This window comes from Zea mays, chromosome 2 (genome assembly GCF_902167145.1).
Source record: "Zea mays cultivar B73 chromosome 2, Zm-B73-REFERENCE-NAM-5.0, whole genome shotgun sequence".
Taxonomy (NCBI): domain Eukaryota; kingdom Viridiplantae; phylum Streptophyta; class Magnoliopsida; order Poales; family Poaceae; genus Zea; species Zea mays.
The window spans coordinates 222,045,813-222,064,268 of NC_050097.1; the positions used below are offsets into that span (position 1 = coordinate 222,045,813).

The 18,456-nt window shown below is 52.8% G+C and overlaps 2 protein-coding genes across 2 annotated transcripts; both read right to left on the minus strand.

Annotated features, from left to right (window-relative positions):
- Positions 1 to 8,959: 8,959 nt before the first annotated feature.
- Positions 8,960 to 12,481, minus strand: LOC103647913 (RNA pseudouridine synthase 6, chloroplastic). The gene is made up of 9 exons (XM_008672407.3): positions 12,108 to 12,481; positions 11,882 to 12,010; positions 11,520 to 11,774; positions 11,335 to 11,416; positions 10,796 to 10,911; positions 10,655 to 10,709; positions 10,454 to 10,565; positions 9,816 to 9,985; positions 8,960 to 9,734 (listed from the first exon to the last, which is right to left on the minus strand). Exons 1-9 carry the CDS (start codon positions 12,317 to 12,319, stop codon positions 9,441 to 9,443), a joined length of 1,425 nt encoding a protein of 474 aa, XP_008670629.1. The 5' UTR covers positions 12,320 to 12,481; the 3' UTR covers positions 8,960 to 9,440.
- Positions 12,482 to 13,209: 728 nt separating this feature from the next.
- Positions 13,210 to 14,869, minus strand: LOC103647914 (cis-zeatin O-glucosyltransferase 1-like). Its single transcript, XM_008672408.4, has one exon. The coding sequence runs from the start codon at positions 14,736 to 14,738 to the stop codon at positions 13,368 to 13,370; it is 1,371 nt and encodes a 456-aa protein (XP_008670630.1). The 5' UTR covers positions 14,739 to 14,869; the 3' UTR covers positions 13,210 to 13,367.
- Positions 14,870 to 18,456: the final 3,587 nt, after the last annotated feature.

The following is an 18,456-nucleotide window of genomic DNA, read 5'->3' on the forward strand; positions in this document are numbered from 1 at the left end:
GTGTGGCATTACCAACTCCTCCCTGGTACTTGGCCCCCCTGGGATGTAGGCTCGACGTGCCGAGGCTGGATACCAGTATACCTAAGAAAGAGTTGGTGACCCGGCCCCCCAGGAGGTAGTCTCGACTGGGACCTGGACCTGTACACAACTTCGGCTAGAAAATGTTAGTAGCACACCCATAGGACCCACCGTCTGGTATCTGCCATCCTTTGATTCATGCAACAGGACTTGCAGGATTTAGCCTGGGAAACCAAGCCTTATGTCTGGACCTATAGGATCATAGCTCCAAATACTAGGGCACCCGTTGCAGAGTGGTGGAGGTGCAGGCTTAGGGTACAGGACCAGGCTAAGCGGCTACACAGCTCCGGACCACTCCAGGAAACGAACGCCCATTCTCTAGAGCCGGACCCCCTGTATCAGGATAGGGGTCCCGAACTGCAAGCCTGGTTACTCAATTCGAGTGTCACCATAACAGCAAGGGTGGGAACTGTATGGGTTGTTTAGATAAAAATAATATATGGAAACTGTAGCAGAATAAAACTATCACAGAAGCACATCTGGGGGGTAAATCCATTCTTTATAACTTGATATGCATGGGTGCACGCCAACAGGCCGGGCTTATGAGGGCGGACCTCACCGTACCGACGTACACATATGCACAACCCAGTTACAAAAAGGATAAACCTCAACCCCTCAGATTTGCTCCTATGGATAGAACTTACGGAGATGATCTATGTTCCAAGGATTGGGAAGAGGCACTCCTTCAGTTGTGGCAAGGCGGACACACCCGGGTCAGCATACTTCCGTCACCTTGAAGGGTCCTTCCCAACTGGGGAGAGTCTGTGGAGCCCTTCTCGGTTCAGTACTCGCCTTAGGACTAGGTCCCCGACCCTGAGCTCCCTACTATGCACGAACCGTTGATGGTAGCGCCTGAGCGCTTGGTTGTACCGTGCATTTCGGATCGCCGCTTGCCATCTACGCTCGTCGATGAAGTCCACGTCGTCACGTCGTAGCTGTTCCTGCATAGACTCATCAAACGACTGGACCCGTGGGGAGCCCATAAGGATTTCCGGGGGAAGGCAGGCTTCGGCCCCGTAGACCAGGAAGAACGTGGTCTGCCCGGTAGCTCGGCTGGGTGTGGTCCGGTTCCCCCATAGCATGGACAATAGCTCATTGACCCAATTTGCACCATGCTTTTTCAAGCAGTCATAGGTGTGTGTCTTGAGTCCCCTGAGGATCTCTGCATTTGCCCTCTCAACCTGGCCGTTGATCCTGGGATGAGCCACAGACGCAAAGCAGAGTTGGGTGTCGATGCCCTTGCAATACTCCTGGAAGAGCCGACTTGTAAACTGGATCTCGTTGTCCGTAATGATACGGCTTGGGACCCCGAATTTGCAGACGATCGACTTGAGAAAGGCAACAACAGCACCATGGGTGATGCTAACCACAGGGGTGGCCTCAGACCACTTCGTGAACTTGTCGATGGCGACGAAGAAGAATCGGTACCCACCGACGGCCCTAGGGAATGGTCCCAGGATATCCACCCCCCATACGGCAAATGGCCAGGAGGGTGGAATCATCTGCAGAGTCTGAGCTGGTGTGTGTATCTGCTTTGCATGGAATTGACACGCCTTGCAGGACTTTACCATCTCAGCTGCATCCTGGAGAGCAGTTGGCCTGTAGAAGCCATACCGGAAGGCCTTACCGACCAGTGTGCGGGATGAGGAATGACTTCCGCACTCTCCTCCATGGATCTCCGCAAGCAGCTCACGGCCCTCGTCCTGGGTGATGCACCGCATGAGAATGCCATTGGCGCCACGGCGGTAAAGATCCCCCTCTACCACCGTGCAGCGTTTAGCCAACCGCACTATGCGCTCTGCGGACACATGATCTTCAGGAAGGATATTTTCCTTCATGTAGTCTCGGATCTCGGAGATCCATGCATCGGGACCACTCTAAGATACTGGCTGTGGCGCTAAGGGGCTGGCAGGACCCCATGTAGCACACAGTCTTCGGTGGGTTCTGTAGATGGTACGCCACCGGGACCGCCAACTTCGAGGTGCTAGTCTCGCCCCCTTTGTCCAGTTCGGCACGCTCGGTGGTGGGTCTCAACAGCCGTCTCTGGAAGACACCCTCGGGCACGGGTGCCCAAGTTGATGCCCTCACGGAGAGTTCATCTGCCGTCGAGTTGTCAGCCCGAGGAACATGTTGTAGTTCCAGGGCCGTGAAATCTTTTTCCAGCTTCCTTACGTGGAGGAGGTAAGCTGCGAGCCTGGGCTCGTTGCAGCTATATTCCCCGCAGACTTGCTTGATGATCAGCTGGGAGTCCCCTTCATGAAAAGTTGGCGGATCCCCAGGGATAGGGCGGCCGACAAGCCGAAGATCAATGCTTCGTACTCTGCCATATTGTTGGTGGCCTTGAACTCAAGGTGCACCATGTACTTCACTTGATCTCCGTTGGGGTCGATGAGGACCACCCCATCTCCGCCAACTTGTTGATGGGCAGATCCATCGAAGAAGAGCGTCCAGTGGGGTCGGTGAAGACCGGACCCCTGGGCTCCGCAGGTGTGGGGTCCGAATCGGGATCCGGACACCCAGGGGCGCTCGGGGGACGTGTCCACTCCACGATGAAGTCTGTCAGGACTTGGCTCTTGATGGCGTGGCGAGGCTGGAAGTCCAGCTAGAACTCAGCGAGCTCCGCGGCCCACTTGGCGATATTGCTTGTGGCGTTAGAGTTGTGGAGGATGGCCCTTAACGGAAAGGAGGTCACCACCACGACCCTGTGTGCCTGGAAATAGTGGCGCAGCTTCCTGGACGCAACAAGCACAATATAGAGAAGTTTGTGTGTCTCAAGGTACCTGGCCTTTGCTTCATGGAAGACCTTGCTGACATAGTAGACTGGCCTCTGAACGGTCCGGACCCCTGCTGAGCCCTCAGGTTCCTGGCCTTCTAGCGCCACCTGGTCTTCTTGTGCCATCCTTTTGACGACCAGCACCATGCTCACTGCTTCTACAGCCGCCGCGATGTATAAATACAACAGCTCCCCAGGTTCTGGAGCTACCAGTATTGGTAGGGTCACCAAGTGCCGCTTCAACTCTTGAAAGGCTTGTTCTGCCTCTTCGGTCCAAGAGAATGGGCTGGACTTCCGCAACAGCTTGAAGAAGGGCAGCGCCCTCTCAGACAGCCTTGAAATGAAGCGGCTAAGGGCGGCTAACGACCCCATAAGCTTTTGAACGTCCTTGATACGAGTCGGAGGCCTCATCGCCTCAATTGCCTTGATCTTCTCCGGGTTTGCTTCAATGCCCCGGTGCGAAACCAGGAACCCCAGCAACTTCCCTACGGAGACACCAAAGACGCACTTGTCCGGGTTCAGCTTTGTGCGTGTTGCCCGCAGCTTGTCGAAGACTAGGGTTAAGTCTTCCACTAGGGTCGACCCTCTCTTAGTCTTGACCACGATGTCATCAACGTATACCTCCACCTTGTCCCTAATCAGGTCCCCGAAAGTCTTACTCATCGCCCGCACAAATGTCGGTAAGGCGTTTTTTAGACCGTAAGGCATTACGATATAGCTGTAAAGTCCATCCACTGTTACAAAAGCGGTATGCTTCCTATCTTCCCTAGACATCTAGATTTGATGGAAACCAGAGTAAGCATCTAAGAAGGACAAAAGGTCACACCCGAAGGTAGAATCCACGATTTGATCTATCCGTGGAAGTGGATATGGGTCCTTGGGACAAGCCTTATTAAGGGTGCTGTAGTCGATGCACATCCGAAGCTTCCCATTCGCCTTGGGGACGATGACTGGGTTGGCCAGCCACACTGGGTGATGAAGCCGACGTCTAGCAGCTTCTGGACCTCCTTTCGGATGAAGTCCTGCCGCTCAACGGACTGCCTCCGAGGCTTCTGACTCACCGGTCTGACGTCAGGGTTGATCTTCAGATGGTGCTCGATCACCTCACTGGGGATCCTAGGCATCTGCGATGGCTCCCATGCGAACACATCGGCATTTTCTTGGAGGAAGGCGACGAGCGCGAGTTCCTATTTTCCCTCCAGATCACCCGCAATGCGAGTGGTCTGGAGGGAATTCGCGAAGAGCCGGATGGCCTTGACGGGGACGTCGTCCGCCCCGGATGGCTGCACCTTTGGCACTTTGGTGGACGCCTTGGTGCCGGAGCTCGAGGGGTCCCTCCCTCCAACGTCCGGGCGAGCAGTTTCTGCCATCAGGGCGTGCAGCTTCTCTACAGCCGCAAGTGCAGCGACACGGTCGCCACGCACGGTGAGGACCCCGGCTGGGGACGGCATCTTGAGGACCAATACCCGTAATGGGCAATGGCCATGAACCGGTACAGGGTCGGCCTGCCAATGATGGCATTGAACAGAAGGTTAACCTCCGCAACATCGAACTGGACGTTCTCTGTGCGAAGTTTTCCTCTGTCCCGAATGTAACCGGGAGCGTGATGCTCCCAAGGGGATACACCGGTTGAGCGCACACTCCGGAGAATGGATGAGAGGGCCCCAGTCGGGACCCTGGGATCTGTAGCTGTCTGAACGCAGCGTGGCTGATCACGTTGAGCCTAGCCCCACCGTCGATCAGGACGTGATGCAGCTTGATGTTGGCAATGACAGGGGCGGTGATGAGCGGCGGTATGTTGGCCCCTACCATGTTCTCGGGGCAGTCGGATGCCCCGAAGGAGATAGTGGTGCTCCGCCACCGCTGGTGTGGGGCTGCCTTCAGGACCCCTGGGGTCGCCGACAGAACCTCACGGCGCAGGGACTTCACGTTCCTGCGGGAGGTGAGTTCCCAGCTCCCGCCGTACATCACGTACAGCTTCTTGCGGCTGTCGGTATCATCACCGAAGTCGGAGTCTCTAGTGAGGATGTCCTTGAGGACCTGCTCGAGGGAATGATACCTGAGGTCCCGTTCTCCCGCGGCCACATCACCGTCATCGACCCTCTCCTTGCCAGGTCGGCGACGAGGTGGGGAGCCATCCTTGAAAGTCTGCTCACGCCGCTCGCTGACGCGCTTCACGAGCTTGATGATCTCATGGCACTCTGCGGCGCTGTGGCGACTGTTGGGGTGCACAGGGCATGAGCCGCTGTTGCCTCCCTGTGGCCGTGGGCGCTTGTTGCGCTCGTTCCGGCCCCCAGTCGCGGCTGCGATGACCGGAGCAGCAGACGGCGGCCTCTCATGGCCGCGTTTCTTCTTCTTCTTCTTTTTGCCGTCTTGGGTGACGGCACCCGAGCCACCCATCTAGGCGACTCCGATTTGTGGCGCCGAGTGCCATGCACGGCCCTCGGCAGCTCTGGCACACTTGTCGGCTAGAGCGAAGAGCGTGGTGACAGTCTCCACGTCATGCGTGGCCAACTTCTACAGCATCTTCTCATCACGTACCCCTGGTGGAAAGCGGTGATGATGGAAGCATCAGTGATATGGGGTATAGTCCCTCGTACCTTAGTGAAGCGAGAGATGAAAGCCCGGAGAGTTTCCCCGTGTTCCTGCCTCACTGCATGGAGGTGAGCCTCCACGCCATGCTGTTGATAAGCGCTGGCGAAGTTCGCTGTGAACCGCGCGCAGAGCTCTTCCCAGGAGTAGATCGATCTTGGGGTGAGGTTCATTAGCCAGGTCCAGGCTGGCCCAGACAAGGCTACATGGAAGTATGTTGCCATTACGACAGTGTCTCCACCTGCTGCCGTAATAGCGGTGACGTATACCTACAAGAATTCCGACGGATTTGACGTACCGTCGTACTTCTCCGGCAGGTGTGGCCGGAACTTGGATGGCCAAGTCACCGCACGGAGATGATCTGCCAGTGCGGCGCAACCCACGCCGGCCAATGGGACACCCGCCTGGATCCGGGCGCTCGTTGGAGTTTGCGGTGCAACCGCAGCGAAGTCGTGGTCGAGGTTGCGACCCTCGAACTTTAGCCGGCGCTCACATGCCCTCTCCAGAGAGACTCGTGCGTCCTCGCCCGCACGTCTGCGGTTGAGTTCTGGCCACAGGTCATCAGACCTCTCCGGAGAGACTAGAGCGTCCTCTCCCGCATGCCTGCGGTTGAGCTCCGCCCGCAGGTCCTCAGTCGGTGCGGCCCTCACCGAGGGTGAGCGCACTAACGCCGACACCTCGTGTTGACGCCGGGATGACAGAGGCCTGGGCCTGGCTAAGCCAGAAAGCGCCATGTCGAGCAGACGATCAACATTGTCACGCCACTGCTTCATGGCCCCTGGTGAGGCCGTGGAACTAGGAGAGTGGCGTAGCAATTCCCTGGCTGCAGACAAGGCCACAGGCGCAGCCCTTGACGCCCTGAACGCCTGCGCAAGAGTGTGCTGCCGTGCAGAGCGCACAACAGCAGCACCAGGAGCAGGGCGGCTGGAGGCCCGAGGCGTGGAAGACGCAGCTTCTTCCTCCATCGGTAAGTCTTCGGGATCGAAGTCATGGTGCTCGACGATCTGGACCATGGTGTCGAGCAGGAAAACAAGCAAAAACCTAATGCCAAGAGCCCCTACCTGGCGCGCCAAATGTCGGAGAGGAAAATTCTCCGGCCGGGTGGCGGAACGCACCCGCTAAATCCTAAGATGAGGAGGGGCCTAAGCGTTTTGCCTGTCTACTAGATGGTCGAAGAACACGAGTGAACACGAGGATTTAGAGTGGTTCAGGCCGCCGGAGCGTAATACCCTACTCCACTATGTGTAGTATTGAGCCTGTGAGCTTGAGAGCTTGTATGAACTTGGGAGTCTGAGAGTCCGAGTTGGGTCTGAGTTGTAACGTCATGTGCCCTCCCTTTTATAGCTCAAGGGGGCACGTACAAGGATGTTGAGCCCCGACATGAGGGCCTAGGAGCAAAACAGAGGGAATACATTATAGAAGTAACTAATGCGAGTACGCCTGAGCAATCTCCTAGCGCCATGATATTCGTAGTCCATGCAGTATTGATATGCTTGCGGCTGCTTCCTTGGTAACGCGCGAGTAATGATGAGCGTAGTGCACGCGGCAGCATGGGCGTACTGCCTGCCAGTGGAATGGACAGGCACGCCGCCTGCGGAATGGACTGGTCACCGCCTGCCCGCGGAATGGAGAGGTCTCATTAAATGCGGAGGCGACACATCGCCTGCCAGTGGAATGGACAGGGCTCAATAAATGCCGAGGCGGCACATCGCCTACCAGTGGACTAGACAGGCGGCGCGCCTTATCCGCAATAAATGCAGAGGCTGTGCAGCCTAGAGGCATTACGTCAGGCTCCACCCGTTGGCTTACGTCACGTGCACCATGCCACATGGCAGCATCGGGGCTCCGCCTGAGCAGGGAGCAGAAGCATATACGGTATGGTCTGGACACGTGTCGGCTCCGGACCACCGCCTGGCCTTGATTAAGGTCTGAGTATTCTTTGTCCCAGAATCCCGGGACCCTGCTTTGAGTGGCCCGGACCCCACACAGAGGGGTCCGGAACCCATCCTAGGGGTCCGGTTTGCGCCCATGGAGGTTCTGGACCTTACCCGGAGGTCCGGTCTGCATATACAGGGGTCCGGCACTTTCCCATGGGGTCCGGACTCACTGTTGATACCTTGGAGTATATCATATCCTCTGGCCACGTGGCGCTCCCGGAGCCGTCCACGTGGTGGGGTCGGGTGCTGTTGCTGGCCCAGAGTAGTCGCCTGAGGCTGGGGCGAGCCGTGGTCTGGCCCCACGCACAACTCCTTTACCACGCGACTAGAGATAGCCGTGTGGGTACCACATCTTCTTACTGTAGTAAGGGGTACCCTAGTTTCAGGGTACCGACAGCTACTAAGTTTGATACACATTTAAAAGGAGCAATCAAGTGAAGAGTTCTCCTCTCTCTCCATCTCTACGCATAACAACTTGGTTTTAGTTTTCACTAACACTCATTATAAACCAAGTCTGTCTTGTTTAGAGTTGATTTTGCTGGATCACCTATTCACCCCTCTAGGTCCTCTCACAAACACCAGGTCGTCTACATTGCAATCACTGCTCAGGAGAAGATGATGGCAATACAGAGGACTTTCAGGAGTTCCGGGACTTCGAGAAGTTCTAGATTAGATTAGTGGCAAACCCACAGTCAACTGCCTGTGAAGGCCTTGTTATTACTGTGTTTCGCTTTAGCACTTTGATTACTGTTTAAGCTAATGACTATGTGAATGTCTCTGCCATCAATGATGTAATAAAGTAATACTTATTTACATTATTTTCCGAGCACTGTGCGATGATGTTCAGTTATGTAATCGCTGTGTACGTGAATTTCTGATCCTGACACGTACATGATCCCATGCGATTTGTCTTTTGAAAGCGTGTGTGTGTGACACTATCATATAATCACTATCCATAGTTGTAATATAAAAGGGGATGGAGCCCCATAAGGGTAGATCGAATCGCATTGCAATAGACACCAGCAAAGCACAAATCTTTATGTCTCTCGTGCCTTTAGCTCCTTACTAGAGATGGCAACAGGAAATTCCCTGTCGGGGAACGACTCCTCATCCTCGTCCCCGCGGGGAGAAAAAATCTCCATTCTCGTTTCGATGGGGACAAAGTTTTCCCAATCCCTTTCTCTACGAACTCGACATGGACAAAGGTTTCCTCATTTCGATCCCCATGGGGACTAAATTACCTCCATCCCCGTCTCCTAATAGAGGAATTTCTCGTGGGGAATCGGGGATCAGATCCCCATTGTCATCTCTACTCCTTACCTTCAGTTTTTTATCACATGAACTATCTCATATAAACACTATCAAACAATCTTCGATAATAAGAATATTACCAAGATGTTTTGAGTCCAACATCATTGTTAATAAGCTAAGAAAATTAGAACATAAAGTGGACGATAAGAATTTCTCTAACGCCCGTTTGGATCGTTTGACATATACCAATTAAGGCAAATAAGGCAAATAGGTTACTTTGTTAAGTGAACTTCAATTCCTATTAAATGAGGGATCCAAACGCCCCATTATCGATTTTAAGATGCTTGCCTTTAAAAAATTTGATGTTTCGGTCACTGACTTTATGAGAGACGGTCTCACCCCAACTCAATCTCCAGGGAATATTATTGAGAGCTGTCCCAAATAGAAGCTAGGCCTTGCACACAACCATACAGCTACAGTCATAGAACGAATGACGTTGCATGCCCTAGAATGAACAGCAAAGCAATGTTCGTGTTGGCCTGGATCTGCTTTTCCCAGTTGAAGGAGCTCTGGTGTGGTGTTCGTGTTGGCCTGGTCGAGAGCTCAGACTCGGGCTTAGTTTCATCTCCCAAGCCCAAATTCAGTTTTCGGTGACCCAACAATTTCTGCGCAGCAACCAAACCAAACCAATGTTCGTGTTGGACAGTGGTCGCTCAGCACTCGGAACAATGTAGAAAAACATCTGTCCTCTAAAAAGGCGAGATTCCAGGGGTTCATATGGAACTCCCCCATCCAATCCACCATCGCACTCAGGAGTCAGGATCCTGCCACCACCACGGAACTCCAGCCTTGTAAGAATGGTGCTTGCCCTCGTGATCCCAAGAGATCTCTGACGCTTGCAGCCCAATTACGGATTTTGGTTCCTTCCCGTGGGAGGCAATCCATGCTTCGACGGCGGCTTCTTTCTCCTCTTCACTGTTGTAACTCAGCCTCTCTCTACCGAATGGGTTTATGCTTGGGTTGGCCATCGCTGCCATTGCTGCAGTCATGTATGCAGAATCCCCTATAATAGGAGCGCCTATAGCAGCAAGCTGTGCCCTTATCTGCAACATAATGGCGGGCTATTAGCTCGGTAACCTTTTTATTGATCAAGCCTCGAGTGATGCATGTTTGTTACATGATACCTGGTGAGTTTTCCCTGTCAAGAGATTGATTTTACATTCGTAAGCAGCTTCTTGCTGTGGCCACCCACAACCATTTACATTGTAAGCTTTCCTGATCGAAGAGCTTGGCCATGGTACCTTGCTACAATCGAGTACCTCCATTTGACAGAGATGCCATCTTTCAATACAGTCTGGTTAAGTAAGAAGAACATCAATGTACCAACAAAGGATTCCAATGTAACAACTAAAACGCAGTACACTAAAACAAGAAGGTTATTTAAAACTTCTGGTGGAAGCATTCAGGCCATGAGTTTATGCATCATTCATCTTCTAGAGTTTATTAACAACAAAACAGTGGTTAAGAACAATAGAAGGCAACATGCACACGATTGATGCAGAATCAACGAGTTTTAGATATAAACTGCTGATTCACATTTCACTATCTTCAGTAGCGGCCACAGCATCAACAAAAGGTGGTCAGTGTGCACATATGTTCATAAAGAGAGCACACAGTTTCACGACACCCAAAAATGAATAATATTCCTGACCCAGATATATGCATGCTTGAAGTCAGGACAACAGTGCCAGCATCAAAGCACAAAACGCATATTGGCCGAACTAGTAACCATATAGAAGCAACAATTTCAGTTCAAGATTACCTTCAGAAACTAATCTAGGAGCGCGATTAACTGGGCGCATATAATGGGTAATCGTTCCTGTTGACACAGGTGCTGTAGTAAGTGCAAGATAGAGTTTTTTAACCTGTTTCTCCTGTTACAAATTCCAAAAAAAAGGAGGGATCATTGCCGGTAGGTTCCTGGAGCAAAACCACGATGCATTGCAGTCAGGAAGTAACATACCCTTATCAGTCCATGGAAAACAGAGCAGAACTCTTTCGTTTTAGATAGTACCACACTGCAAAGTTTCGAAAAAGGATGACATTGCTTGCCTATTCCCACATTTTAGCAAATAAGTATATACAAATAAAGTGATAGACAAACCAGCCTTCAGAGCAGTTGTCAATCTGGTGAGTCGTCAGCAATGGCGTTTCCAATCCTAATGCACGCGAAGTAAAGACTGCACAGGATTCCTCAATGTTATCAGTTGCTCCGCCCACCTAAAGGTTCAAAATTCACCTGTTGTTATCATCTGAAACTCAGAAAAGTTCAACCGTAACCTAGCGACTGACTGGTCATTTGTAACTTAGCTGCCTACAACATCCAATAAACCAAAACTTGCTTCACCAAGAACTCGTGCTTCTGGCTGCGTCAAATGTTGCAGTGGTAGTACATTGTACATACTCATATTAGTGGATGTGAATTTTATTCTGTGCAGATAACCTAATGGTGAAAGAAAAATCAATATCATAATTCATAGGGGACTCAAACGACATCGAGTTAAAGACATGAAGACTATGTTCAACAAAGTGAAGGGCCAATGTTGCAGACACGCATTCCATGATACGACATGAACTATCTAAGAAATTTAGAGCCCGTAAACCACCAACAAACGAGAAAGTGGAAGGTAAAGAGGAACATACTGATGTTGCGGCAGGTTTATCAAGAACAACGTATTCATCAGCGACTGCTATTACCCTGGATTTCCAGTCAATTTGATAGCACCTATGGCACGATCGAGTAAAGGGGGCATACTCATAAGCTATAAGCAACCAAGCTGATCCAGTCATTCACCACAGCAGATCAGAGAGGACAGCACCCACCCTACCTTGGAAACCGTTTAGGATGCACATGAACCCGCAGGTAGGTGCCGGCCTCGAGGCGCTGGTTGGGGTCCGTCACCCGGAACGTCTTCTGAGCCTCCCTCACCGTCTTCCCCTTGATGGACGCCCTCCGGCGCAGGACGGAAGGCTCGGTGACTTCCCGAAAGAGCCTAAAATGCTCCGGAGAAGCGTAGGGAGGCGGCTGCGGGGCGACGAGCGCGTAGTACACAGCACCGAACTCGATGAGGTCTGCAGCATACCTTCACATCCACAAAGTTAGCCTACCGCAGCTAATTCATTCCGCGTTATAGGAAGACAGCGCAGGAGAAGTCAGAAGATACTGGGAGTTCGTGAGAGGCGTGCTCACAGAGGAGGCAGGCCGAGCGACCTGGCGATGAAATCGGCTGCCACCTCGTCCTCCCGAGCCACGAGGTGCTCGATTCTCGGAGGGTCGTCCTGCAAGGGGCACGGCAGAAGCCGATCGTACACTGGGTACCTGCGTCACGGGGGCACACGTCAAGGTCATCAGGGTGCGCTGCACTTGGGAATATCAGCTGTTGGGGTAGTAGAAAGGTGAGGGAAGGGAAGCTTACGGTGTGGCTGATGGGGCGGCGGCGGCGGCGGCAGCGGTTGACACCGCGGCGAGGTGAGTGGAAGTGGAACGGGGGAGTACGGAGCGGCGGCGTGTGAGGATAGGAGAGGAGGAGGGGAGGCCGCGGGCGCGGGGGAGGAGGGGAGCGCGACGGAAGTGGCGGTGCCATAGCTGCGGACATAGGGAGACGACGGAGGCCACTGGCTTCTGCATCCCGGCGTGCCCCGGCGGCGGCGGCGGCGGGAGGAGGAGCAGGGGTTTGTGCGGTTTTGGGGCCGGGGAGGAGGAAGGAGCAGGGATTTGCTGCTGCTGCCGCCCTCTGCTATCACGCTACGGAGTTCAGATGGGACTCTGAAACGATGTTGGCTCTAGAGCAACTCCAATAGTTAGCTAAATTTTAGCTCTCTAAATTATAGATTTAAGAAGTTGCTAAATGGCTTTTGGAGTAAAAAAATGTGAGTTCTCCAATAGTTCTCTAAATATAGGTTGTAATTTTGTTTTGTATCTATTCACATAAAAAAATAAGTCACAAAAACTATATAATGCAGTCAATATTTTTGTTTAGAGAGTTGTTAAATGGTTGCCAAATGTAGAGAGAAAATGAGGTTAGATGACAAGTTGTTAAATTTAGAAAGTTCATTTAGAGAACTATTGGAGAATAGTTTTTATGTTAACTACCTAAATTATTGATTTAGGAAGTCTTTTAGAGAACTATTGGAGTTGCTCTTAGACGACTGTAATTGTTCACTGTATTCAGATGGGACTCAAAAAAAGTTGAGAATGCAGGGGGTTTTTTGTTGCAAAGATAGTGAAGCACACTAGGTTATATAAAGTTACAGAAAAATTTTAGGGTAAGAAAAAAAATTAGAGCCTACAAGCTGTCTCTCTAAAAACTAAGGATAAACAGCTCCAGCTGGGCATTTTGTTGGATATGGTGGAGTGGCAGTGCTGGTCGTGGTGCCGTGGTCGTACGGCGCCCAGCCACTGCTGGCAAATCGCTTCGATTGTCTCTTTTCATGAGCCGTGAACCATCAGCGCTGCTGCCTGCTGGGAGAGTTCTACGCCTCTACGGGACAAAACGCTGTTTTGTTCACTAAAATAGATAGGCTACGAAGATGGCCTGGCCAACCCTCAAATGAAACCATAGCCTGGCCTAAAACCTTCTGATTTCATTTCAAATATAGTCCATGGAAACAAATCGTTAATGCAGGCAGCAGCGCCGCCACGCGGCACAGTCGCCGCATGGGCCATCGCGACGGAATCACCTCGTCACGTACGCGACGAGCTCCTCCAGGTCCTGCCTAGACGACCCGCCCTCGACCACGGCGCCGCGAACGGCCTCCCCGAGCGCCCCGGCCCGCCGCCGGATCTCAGCCCCTTCCTCCGAGGCCATGACCCTGTCGATAGCGTCGCGGATGTCGGCCGCGGGGGTCACGTCATGGCGCCGCTCCCACGGGCGCACCAGGACGCCGGCGCGGAGGTACTTGCACACGAGCTCGGCGTCCCAGGGCTGGTCGCTGTGCATGGGCCACGCCAGGATAGGCTTCCCGTGGCTGAGGCTCTCCACGGTGGAGTTCCAGCCGCAGTGGCTCATGAACGCCGCGGTGGCGCCGTGCGCCAGGATCTCCAGCTGCGGCGCCCACCCGGTGACCACCACGCCAGCGCCGTCGGGGCCGAGCTCGGACGCCGCGGCGGCGCGGAGGGCCTCGGCACCCCCCTCCCCGCCGCGCATGCCCGCGCGGTCGGCGTCCCGCAGCGCCCACACGAAGCGCGCCCCGCTGTCCCGCAGCGCGGCGGCCAGCTCGCGCACCTGCTCCGGGCGGAGCGACGACGTCGTACCGAACGACACGTACAGCACCGACGAGGGCGGCTGCGCGTCGAGCCAGCCCAGGCACTCGTGCCGAGTCCCGCTCGCGCCGGGGAGGGGGAGCACCGGGCTGAGAGGCCCGACGGCGAACAGCCTTGGGCCGTCGGAGGACGGGATCCCCCGGAGTGCGTCGAGGAAGTCGCCCTCGAGCGCGCGGCAGGTGTTGACGACCATGCCGGCTCCGGGCGCGCGCCGGCGCTCCTGGCCCATCTGCCTGGCGAGCGCGACGAACTCCGGCGTGGCGCAGGCGTCGGGCGGGTGGAACACGAGGCCGTGGCGTCGCAGGAGGGCGTGCCCCGGGTCCGCCCACCCGACGTTGTAGGAGGCGGCGAGGCAGTGCACGCCGAGGGCCTCGGCGTTGGGTAAGCGCGCGGCCTCGGCCGCCGCGAAGGCCGCCATGCGGTCGTAGAGGACGACGACGCGGCGGTGCGACGCGGCCAGCTCCGCCAGGAGCGCGGCTAGCGAGGCCCGCGCGCCGGTGCAGAAGCCCTCGAACAGGGGCAGCATGTGCGCCGGGAACGGGGAGGATGGGTCCGGGGAGGGGGAGTCGTGCGCGGGCACGTCCAGCGCGCGGAAGCACACCGCCGCGGGGTCGGGCCCCCAGCCGTGCAGGCGCGCGCGGGCCTCCCGGAGGTGCGGCTCCGGCGCGGCGAAGTGGACAGGAAGCCCCCGCGATGCGAGGAGCAGGGACAGGTGCAGCAGCTGGTTCAGGTGGCCCTGCGCCGGGAACGGCACCGTCACGATGGCCACGGCGGCGGGATCCATCCGCCGGGCTGGGGCGCGGTCTTGGATTGGATCTGATCGTGATTCCCGGCGCCGGCGAGCGTGCTCGTTTAGTAATCCTTGTTCTTTAGGATTTCTTTTTTGAACGTATCTCGTGCTCACGCTATGTCGGTGCTCATGTGAGCATTTTAAATCTTGACTATTCCTATTTAATCCAATGATTAGTGTCTTTTATTCACTTAAGCCCTCCCACCTCAGATTTTTTTCTTAATTATTCTGTCCTTTTCCCTAATCCAACCGGCCCCGCGATTGGCCCCGTGATTGACGCATGCAAATACACGTGATTGACGCATGCAAATACACATAGTATGATTGACGCATGCAAATACAAATAGATTGTACCACAGTTTTCAAGCCACTATAATAATACACACAGATACACCCAGACTAGGTACTTTTTCTTTTGCGTGGCTTAGATAGTTCTTTAGATTTCTTGATTCTTTTACTCCTTCCCTTCGAGCGGACATCATTTGGTGGATGTATATATACTTCTTTCGTAATTTCGCAACCGATGAAACCTTCATACTAAGAGCACCTAGAGGGGGGTGAATAGGTGATCCTGTAAAACTTAAACTTATAGCCACAAAAACTTGTTAAGTGTTAGCACAATAAATGCCAAGTGGCTAGAAAGGAGTCTCAACAAAACACAATACCACAAGAGATCAATCACAGAGACGACACAGTGGTTTATCCCGTGGTTCGGCCAAGACCAACGCTTGCCTACTCCACGTTGTGGCATCCCAACGGACGAGGGTTGCAATCAACCCCTCTCAAGCGGTCCAAAAGACCCACTTGAATACCACGGTGTTTTGCTTGCTTTTTCTCAATCCCGTTTGCGAGGAATCTCCACAACTTGGAGCCTCTCGCCCTTACAATTGAAGTTCACAAAGAACACAGAGCAAAGGGGGAATGAGCAACGCACACAAGACTTCAAAAGATCAGAGCAACAACACGCACACAAGTCGCAACAAGAGCTCGCAACACAACTCAAAGAGTTCGCAACTCAACAAGAGCTCTAGATGCTATCACAATGAAACGAATGCGTGAGATCGATGTCTTGGTGCTTAGGAATGTTGTAGGAATGCTTGGTGTGCTCCTCCATGCGCCTAGGGGTCCCTTTTATAGCCCCAAGGCAGCTAGGAGCCGTTGAGAGCAATTCTGGAAGGCTGATCTTGCCTTCTGTCATCGGGCGCACCGGACAGTCCGGTGCACACCGGACACTGTCCGGTGCCCAATTTCTTTCCTTAAACGGTGCAGTCGACCGTTGCAGATCTGGGAGCCGTTGGCGCACCGGACAGTCCGGTGCCCCCTTCCGACCGTTGGCTCGGCCACGTGTCGCGCACGGATTCCGCGGCCGACCGTTGGCCCGGCCGACTGTTGGCTCACCGGACAGTCCGGTGCACACCGGACAGTCCGGTGAGTTTTAGTCGTACGCCGTCGGCGAATTCCCGAGAGCGGCCTCTTCGGCCGAGGCAGCCTGGCGCACCGGACACTGTCCGGTGCACCACCGGACAGTCCGGTGCTCCAGACCGAACAGCCTCTTGGCTGTACACATCCAATTTTTCTTTGACTCGATTTCTCCTGTTTCAAGCACTTAGACACAATACATTAGTCTTCAAAACAATGTACTAAGGCTTAGAAACATACCTTTACTCTTGATTTGCACTTTGTTCATCCAAGGGTATAGATTCACATTTAAGCACCTGTGTTGGCACTCAATCACCAAAATACTTAGAAATGGCCCAAGGGCACATTTCCCTTTCAATCTCCCCCTTTTTGGTGATTTATGCCAACACAACATAAAGCAACTAGAACAAGTGCAATATCAATTCAAATAAAAACTCAAATTTATTTTGATTCAATTTGGCATATATGGATCATCCTTTGCCACCACTTGGTTTGTTTTTCAAATCAACCTCAAAATCCTATCTCTAAGTCAAATCCACTTGTAGAGACATCAAGAGAGGTTTTCCAAAGAAAATTGATTCAAGATTCCAAAAACTCTCCCTATTTCCCATAATCAATACTTCTCCCCACAAGAGGCCAACTTTTGACAAAAGAGACAACAAAAGAGATAATCAATACTTCTCCCCACAAGAGGCCAACTTTTGACAAAAGAGACAACAAAAGAGATTTGACAAACCAAAAGCTCTATTCTACTGTTTTCAAAATCTCTCAAGTGGTAGCTGATCCATTGTCACACCCGGTTTTAGAAGGCAAACCGAATGCGAACCATGTACGTGCCAGGATCAGTTATTCACGTACACAGCAGTTACATAATATGGACATCATCACACAGTGCTCAAAATGGTATTAATAAGGGAAATAGTCGATTACATCATACGTCTGAGACGTCCATATAGTTCTTACAATAAATCAAAGTGCGGAAAAGAAACGTAGATAACGCGGCCTTCACAGGCAGCCGACTGGGGGTTGCCGCTAACCCACACCTAGAACTCGTCGTAATCTTGGAACTCCTGGAAGTCTCCTTCCACCGCTTCATCTTCGCCTGAGCAGTGGTTGCAATGCTGACAACCTGGGGGGGGGTTTGGTGTGTAGAGCAAGGGTGAGTACACATCAACATACTCAGCAAGTATCCTGTTTGGCTGTAGTGGACTAGCTTTATGTGGGGATAAGTCAAGCAGTTGCTTTTAGTTGGTCAGGTTATTACTTACTAGTAGAAAGCCAAGTTTTAGCATTAACCCAAGTTATTAACCCGATGTACCCTTTCCAAACGGAAAGAATACCACTTACCAGCACCATAATCATAACCGGAATCATCAATCTCATAACCACCTGTACCACAATGTCTCTGATCAAGTACCACTAATCACTGGAGCTCCCTTGGCCGCTCATAACCGCGAGCACGGCTGATATATCAGTTTCATAACACTCTGCAGAGGTTGTGCACTTTACCCACAAGCCGTGATTCCCTCTCTAGCCCGGGCTTGCAAGACCCTTATTCACTCCCGAGGTGAATGGCCAGGGATTCACTACGAAGCCTTTACAAAGATTCCCCGGGGCTGTAGCCACCCGTTAGGTTTCCTAAATGCACCGCACTCCTCCCCAAGGGGCGAACCCAAACTTGGCAGAGCGAGCCGCATACACCGAGCCCCATTGACGGCACGACGGCTAAGTGAACTACACCCCGGATCCTCTAATTATTCAGCTAAGGGCACCCCATTCCACCCTCATGGTTGCACTGTTTTCCCGGGCGGTCATCCATAGAACAGGTCCTTACGGAGAGGCACTCGAGAAACCGCTCGAGCCCCCTTGAAAACCACAAGTATAATCATAAAGGAGAACGGGAAAACAGCGTATCATAGATAATCACATCATGTTCATTGATTAGAGTTGAGCAATAGCATCAGACTAAGTAGTAATAATCCGACCCAAATAGGTAAACAAGGACATGGATAACAAAAGCTAGTCAATCCTTAGGTATAAATGTGTAATGCGGGAGGTGAATTAAAGAATGAATAGGACATAGATAGGTCAAAGGACACTTGCCTCCACCAAACGACTGCTGCTCAGGGGCTTCTCCTGCGAATTCCTCGGGCTCTTCGACCGGATCGTTCTCTATGCGAGCGCAAACATACATACATACATCCACATATTTAATACAAAAGAACAGTACACCATACAAGATAACCAATAAAGCGAATATGCATCAAGTATGACATTCGATAACGCATTTGTT

Excerpts from the sequence above, each read along its gene's own strand:
- LOC103647913 (XM_008672407.3), bottom strand. The coding sequence starts at position 12,319 with ATGCAGAAGCCAGTGGCCTCCGTCGTCTCCCTATGTCCGCAGCTATGG. Across the intron at positions 12,011-12,107 it reads GCCGCCCCATCAGCCACACC|GTACCCAGTGTACGATCGGC; the intron begins GTAAGCTTCCCT and ends CCCGTGACGCAG. Across the intron at positions 9,986-10,453 it reads TCCTAGATTAGTTTCTGAAG|ACTGTATTGAAAGATGGCAT; the intron begins GTAATCTTGAAC and ends TTACTTAACCAG.
- LOC103647914 (XM_008672408.4), bottom strand. The coding sequence starts at position 14,738 with ATGGATCCCGCCGCCGTGGCCATCGTGACGGTGCCGTTCCCGGCGCAG.